The 7772-nt window shown below is 30.6% G+C and overlaps 1 protein-coding gene across 1 annotated transcript; it reads left to right on the top strand.

Annotated features, from left to right (window-relative positions):
* The first annotated feature begins 792 nt into the window (after positions 1-792).
* Positions 793-4327, top strand: LOC143079400 (short-chain collagen C4-like). Its single transcript, XM_076254716.1, has 4 exons — positions 793-1052; positions 1724-1792; positions 3559-3795; positions 4071-4327. Exons 1-4 carry the CDS (start codon positions 881-883, stop codon positions 4307-4309), a joined length of 717 nt encoding a protein of 238 aa, XP_076110831.1. The 5' UTR covers positions 793-880; the 3' UTR covers positions 4310-4327.
* The last annotated feature ends 3445 nt before the right edge of the window (positions 4328-7772 follow it).

The raw sequence follows: 7772 nt of genomic DNA, 5'->3' as shown, positions 1-7772 counted from the left end.
TCATGATCAAATAATATGTCTTATGTCCAGTCAGAGAAAAGCTTAATAAGTACATGTTTGGTGTGAACAGTCCAATGAAGCATAATATTGAAAGTAATAGAACATAGGTTGTATTCCAATTAGTTTGCAAATGTTAGTTTTAATTTGTACGAAGTTGGAAAGATATATTCCCTGATATAAGATAATTAAAATAACTGAATACTTGAATAGGTATAATGATGTATCGTGTAACATATACACATTTAATTTCTGTTACTATTGATAAAGAAATGGTTTTAAGTGGGATAGAGGGTGTACCATTCAGGTAACAATCCTTTAATTTATTAATATTATCTAATTAGAAGATGTAGTACTTTTCAGTTTGACAACGAAATAATTATCATTTGAAGACTAACTGACTGGTGTCATCAACTAAAGATCACTTTTCCTGCTTCAAAAATAAGCAAATATCATTTTGTATAGTAAGTTATATATGTTCTGTATAGCTTATATGCAATTCCATTTTACAAAATACGAAAATATTTAGTGTTCTACGATAAAATACGAACACAGCTCACAAAGTCATACCATACGTTATTTATTGTTGTACGAAATATCCTAAAAACAACCATGCTTTCTTCATATTCAGTGGAATATTTTCTTTCGAAATGTCAAAATATATTGTTACGCTATCGTATTTATTTCTACACGTTATTTCCAAATTAAAAAAGATTGATCAATCCGGAATATAATATATAGAAAATACTGCATTAACTGACAGACAAATTCCTGGACGTCAAGGTAAAACAACAATGTACTGATGGTATTTTGTTCATAGTGTAGTAATTTTGATTTGTTACATTTTAGTCTAACAAATAATTATTAGTACTTGATTTTCAGAATGTTTCCCTTCAGCTTTGCAACTGTTATTGCTGCCTTTGTAGTCACTGTATATGGACATGATTGTAAAGAATACAACTTGACACCATTAGACCAGTCTCTCATTGATATGATGAAGCATTACTTGCATACCTTCAGGAAGGCGGACTGTCCTGTAACACCTTCAAAACAGGGTAAGTATTTGTTGAGGGTAAAAACTAAAATTTGATTTGCTTTTTTGATGGTATCGGAATTATACTTAATTATTCATGATTTACGATCAATCCTAATCGTAAGTGATTTTGTGAAATAAGTGTTACTAAATGCAATTGTAGCTTTCCAATATTCAAATCTTTATACGTTTATTATGAAGAGGCAAATCAAAATCTAAACAAAAAAAACAAAAAAACTGACGAAAAATACATAAACTCCCAAAGCAAAAAGACCGAAATCGCCGCTATGCCTAAATCCTCCTCCATGTGAATTCAATGCACACTCACTGAAAATGTCTTAATCGGGAACAAGACACAATCGAAAACATAACAGAACAGACGACTAGACTGGTACATAAGTCAAAAAAGACCGCGAAAGCATTTTTTATTATTTAAAATGAAACTGCTGCGTGTTATTATACAATGTATAACGAATTTGTGTTTTTTTTTTTCTTTTAATATAAATTTTCTGTATGTTTATACCAAAAAGAGTTCTCTGTATTTGCATTTCATCCTAATTGTTAATGATAGTCAATGACAAACACGTAAAAGTTTAGTCGTATGTTCAGTACCGTATTGGATACACAGGACTAAGCATTTGTACATTATTTGTATTACCGTTTCATACTATAAATTAATACTATGCTGTTAAGATATTGGTGTGACATATGTTAGATGGGGGAAGAAAACTTGTCCTGCACATGCGGAAATTGTGTATGCAGGTATGTTTTTTAAATTATTATTATCATTTTAACTTAATTAAACTCTTGACATTTTCTTACAGATGAACGAAAGCTCAGGACATTTTAACTCGACAGTTTTTCTCTTATTAAGGTGGTATGGGAGTCTAAATTAACAATGATAGAATTTGTTCATATTTTGCCAAAACTTAGTGTCGTTTTATAAATGTTCAAAAATATAATAAAAATAATAATCACCGCGCATTTTCTTAAGTTACAGGTTATGACACATTTTGTATGGATTCTACAGGAAAAAACATCAGTATGTGATTTGAAGCTAAACTTAATGATAGAATTGTAAAAAAATGGCTTTCAGAAAATGCTTTGAGAATATCAAAAGAAAAGATAGGGTCACCGTGCGTTTTTTCCGGCTAGAATTCAAAATAGCAAAATTCCATAAAGATTCCTTCAGAAAATGCACTAATTCAGAGTTACTTACTCTTAAAATGTCAATTTAAAAAACATTAAAAATCAAGCTATAATAATTTACACTTGTAAAAATATTAATATTTATAAGTTATAATCTTATAAATTTGTTCTTTTACATGCAAATTCACATTTGTTAACTGCATTCCTGCATCAATTTTGGAAACTTGATTGAATATCTGGACCTTCCAAGATGGCGAAAGACACCCATACCACCTTAATGTATAATTATGTGCTTGTTAATTAAACTGTGTACCTATATATGTTTTCATGGATTTAAGATATCTTCAAAATCTTGTCATGTTTTAATTTATTGGTTAAATCTCATCAAATAATACGACAAATTTCTGTTAATTCATAACACAAGTAATCTAGTTCCCCTAGAGTAGATCTGATACTTGTTTAAAGATTAGTGTTTTATAAAAAAAAGTGTATGTCTGGTTTATGTTAAAGATATGTCCTGACTAGGCCTTGAAAGATACAAGGTTATTGAAACAGATCTTTCTAACATAAAACACATTCGCAACTCTAATGCTTTTGTAACAAACCTACAATGTTGGAATATTTACATATTCATAGTATGTGTCAGATTTATCACTTCACTATGAATTTAATGAGGAAAAGAGTCAGAATTCTTTCAACGAATTGTAAATGTGGTACCGTATATGACTCATGATTAGTTTATTCTTCAAGATTCACATAAGATTACTGACATTTTTTTGGCGACGTTCTTGTTGCTCAGTCCTTAGTTTTTTATGTGGTGTTTAATACACTATTGACTGTTTGTGATTTCCGTTCTTCCAATGATTTTGTCTATTTATATCAACTTACAAATTTTGATAGTCCCTTTGGTATTCATTTCCTAAGACTTATGTGTTACACTGGTGGGTGTAAACTTATTCTTTTATATATATTCTGTGACTAGCAGGGTCATGATTTTTAAGAATATTTGTCTTAATTTTTTTTTTTTTTTATCAAACGATGGCTTTGAGTTTCCAATTTAAACTTGACATAGCTGGTGCAAAACATGTTACTGTGTTGTTCATCTTACTACTATATGGCTTTCAAACTGTAAAGTTAAATGCTGAACATTGATAACATTATGTAATCAATCACTTTCTTTTTCTCTCTGTTCCATGAAAATTTATTTGTAATACTCGGTACAATCTGCAATACGGATTAAAAGTCGATTGTATTGTCTCCCCTCCTAGTATGGCATAAAATTTTAACACATATGTTAACGCATTACTTGTCATTCTTACTTACAAATATATAATATGAACTAAATTTCTATTATTTAAGAATACTTACAACTTATGCAGGTCAGGCTGGAGGTAATATTTATACTAACAAAGGAGGAGGTTCAAACTACCTCTGTTTACCCAGTGACCCTGAAAATGGTAAAGAATACTCCTATGGTAATGATGGACTATATGGTGCAGAGTATGAGATAACTTTCAGCACTAAACCATCCGGTTTACCTATTAGTTTGTATGAAAAAGAGGTCATATGTTCCGTGTGCAGGCGAAAAGGAAAAGTTTATGTTTTAATGATACCAGGTAGTTTTGTTATTAACATTTATTTTGTTCCTTAACTTGAAAAATTAAATTAATTTGTTCTTAAATAATTGGTACATCATTAACCTAGATCGTTACACGATATTGTTATATGATATTGTTGATTATAATGTTATACTTAAATTAATCTTGAAAGCAACGGCTTCATATGATGCTTTGTTCTACATTATTGCAGTCATTTATTCAAAGTAAAAAGTATAAATGTGTTCTTATATAGATATTAAACTTTTTTTTATTGTGACCTTTTTTTAATTTAGGAAGGAAGTCCTGCTACAAAGGATGGCAATCCGAGTACAGTGGTTTATTGATGAGTGAACATAAGAATCATAACAATAAAGACTTTATCTGTATGGACGGAGAAGCAAAACCTTTTGACGATCGATCAGCTGACGAAAATGGTGCTTTGTTATATCCTGTCAGAGCAAAATGTGGTAGTCTGAGATGCCCCCCATACAAAGATAATACTGAAGTGCTTTGTACCGTTTGTACTAAATAAATGATATAATTTTGTTATCTTTTCACTTATCTGATATTTAAAACACGATGGGTGCCACCCTTCCGAAGCACCTGGGATTACCCCAGTTTTTGGAGGGGTTCGTGTTGCTTAGTCTTTAGTTTTCTATGTTGTGTCTTGTGTACTATTATTTGTCTGTTTGTCTTTTTCTTTTTAAGTTATGGCTTAATCAATCAGTTTGTTTTCGATCTATGAGTTTGGATGTCCCTATGGTATCTATCGCCGCTCTCTTGAAAGTTTTGCATAAAGGTTGTTCAACATTCCTGAAATTTAATGTCATATGAAAAAAAAATAATAAAAGCCTCATTATCGTGCGATATAAGTTTATATTTGATAGTAAGTTAATATTGGGGATAACAGGTATGAAAGGTACTTGAAAAGCTATATCAGGTTGTTTGATTTTTATTTTTTAATTTCCCATTGATATGTAATGATGTAAATATAAATATTCCTTATTTACAATAATGGATTTGTTATTGCTTATTCGTTTTGCTTTACCTTATCTATTTATTAGAATTTATACTAATGACAAAAACATGAAAATAACACTCTACACTGTCCGTGTGACCAAAGTGCTTAATTGATTTACCTTCTTCTGGAAGGCTCAAACGCAGTCATTGACAAGCCAGGAACGTATGAATACGTAGAAAATTTGTGAGCTATACGACCAAAAATTACATAAAACATTGCCAAATAGGTAATATTGAGGTAATAGGTAAAGGTTATTTTGAAATAGATTAGAATTAGGAGATAACTGTATTGTATTTCAAGCTCCGACGGCATCAATTGGGGATTTGATGGTCGCAAATTAAGTTTACTGGCGACGCGTTAGCGGAGACAGTAAACGGGTATTTGCAACCTTCAAATACACAATTGATGCCGTCGGAGCTTTAAATACAATATTGTTATCTCCATTCTAATGAAACTGACAGAAAAACAACGTTAAAACATGTATTAAAATCTGTCATATGCCATCTGCGCTTTCGCGTACGTCCAATAAGTGATGTTATCCAATCAAAATGAACGTTACAAATGTTGTTGCATTAGAATTCCAAATAATAGCTTGAATTTAACTTTTTTATTGGAACGAATCTAATATACATAGGAAGTGGAAAAAAGTCTATGGGTTTTGTTTGATCAATGGCCAAAGGTTAAGGCCAGTGTTACTTAACATGGAAAATGTTAACAAACGGTGTACGGATAGTCATTTGATCCTCTCTTGCATTATTGGAATTAAACTGACACACAGACGCTTAGAGAAATTGAAAGAAGCCTAATGATTTTGGAATCAACACATGTCGAAGGTCAAGGTCAATCTTACTAAAGAAAAAGAAAGTTGATTTCTGAATGGTATAACACTATGAATTTTGACAATATTCATACAGATGAAAAATGAACAGGAGTAGTACGTGTTTATTGGTAGCTTATTTACATTTTGAGTTTGCAGTTTTGGGGCATAATTGTTTAGTGTCAAAATTTTATTTGGTTTTAATAAGATTTTATGAACTCGTCATATATATCAGACTAAAATTGTGTACACTAGAATCGCGCTATATACAAAAGACTCATTAGCGAGGCTCGAATCAAAAGTGTTAAAAGGCAAAATAAAGTTCAAAGTCGAAGAGCTTTGTGCGGTTTTTTTCAGGTTTTCCAATACACAGCTGATATAATTAATTTCCGAAATAGAAAATCCTTTGTATTTCGACAAATTTAAAGAAATTTTACTAGACCAAAACAATATAAAAAATGACAGAATATTTCAATTTTACTAGATTAAAACATTCTTGTTACTGTCATTGACCTTATTGTTAATGCATACATTATTCATATATATGAGTTCTTGATGAAAAATACATTAAATCATCGGTCGAAATAACGATGGCGATGTAAAGCTATTTAGAGTTAAGTCTATTTCTATTTAGTTTATAAACTACGAATAATATAGGCTGTAATAGTTTGACTGCATCAGAGGCGCATTACGACAATTAATGTCTCATCAGTAATTATCTAGGCCAACATATTTGAAAACAACTAAAACTTTACTCCAACGCTGAGTGTTAATTCCTGAACTAACAGTCCACCAGCAGAGGCATTGACCAAGTAGTAGTAATGATTTAATAAGACAATTTTTACTGCACCAGATGCGTATGTCTTCAGCGATTCTTGTGGTCAAGATACTTGAAATCTAAAAACTTAAAACAAACGTTAAACAGGTACTTATTCATTGAAAACAGATATTGTTTTCGAAAAAATAATGGGTATGTTTTGAATAAAATAAAAAATCATCTAATTTACATGCATTTATTTTGGGCCACGGTGGTTGAGTGGTCTAATTAGTTATTATATATCATTAGCCTGTCAACACTAGGGTTGTGAGTTAGAATCCTACACGTGACAGGTACACGCGTCTCTAATCTTAATTGACTAGGATTGATAGTTTTACTACCGAATACCGTGGGTTCTCTCTGGAAACTGTGGCTTCCTCCGTCCAAAAAAAACCTGAGCGTCACGAAATAGCATAATATATTTGAATGTGGTGTTAAACATCAATCAATCAATCAATTAATCATGCATTCTATTCTTTTTCTGAAAATAAGTTATTGCATACTTGTTTCGATTTTCAATATGTTTAACATACTGGTTTTGTTTACAACTTCTTAAAAAGATATCTGCAAAATCATTCATATGTACTGTAACTGGGCCGCAGAATAAAACTCTGAAATCACAGTGCCAATTTGAGGTGCAAAAAATCAAATACTGAAATTTCCGCTTAAATTAACAAATAACATCGATAATGAATATGTTTGTTGTTGCTATACATAGTTTAGTATTTGTGAAATCTGTAATAAGCAGTAAAACAATATAAAGAATATCTCACAGTTTAACTTCAGTCTGTTGACACTGTTGTCAATTTTGAATGCATATATTTAGCTTTTATATACATCAAATATGAGTATAAATTATGAGATCTAGTTTACCTTCTTTTAAAATAATCACATTTAGTTATGATATGAGCAATACGTAGTGTTGCTCATTTCATGTGATCTTTGATCTTTAATCGGTGGTATACTTCGTTAATGAAATTTATTATTGTAAATGCTAGATAACATGTTGTTTATTCTTTAGTTTTCTATTTTGTGTCATGTGTACTATTGTTTGTCTGTTTGTCTTTTTCGTTTTTAGCCATGGCGTTGTCAGTTTATTTAAGATTTATGAGTTTGACTATCCCTTTGGTAATTTTCTTCCCTCTTCTTTAATAACTCCTAAATACATTTTAAATGGTACGAACAGTTTTGAGCTAGTAACAAATTTCACGCTTGTAATAAGGGATGTATAGTCTTTTTGATGCATCAATGGCACATATGGTCAAGCAAATAAACAAACATTCAAAAATCTGTTTTTTTTTGTTTGTTTTTTTTGTTGTTTTTTTTTGTTTGTTCAATGA

This window comes from Mytilus galloprovincialis, chromosome 6, assembly GCF_965363235.1.
Source record: "Mytilus galloprovincialis chromosome 6, xbMytGall1.hap1.1, whole genome shotgun sequence".
Lineage (NCBI taxonomy): Eukaryota > Metazoa > Mollusca > Bivalvia > Mytilida > Mytilidae > Mytilus > Mytilus galloprovincialis.
The sequence above is the reverse complement of the archived record's forward strand: the minus strand, read 5'-3'. Positions and strand labels throughout refer to the sequence as shown.

Excerpts from the sequence above, each read along its gene's own strand:
- LOC143079400 (XM_076254716.1), top strand. The coding sequence starts at position 881 with ATGTTTCCCTTCAGCTTTGCAACTGTTATTGCTGCCTTTGTAGTCACT. Across the intron at positions 1,793-3,558 it reads TGCGGAAATTGTGTATGCAG|GTCAGGCTGGAGGTAATATT; the intron begins GTATGTTTTTTA and ends CAACTTATGCAG. Across the intron at positions 3,796-4,070 it reads TTATGTTTTAATGATACCAG|GAAGGAAGTCCTGCTACAAA; the intron begins GTAGTTTTGTTA and ends TTTTTAATTTAG.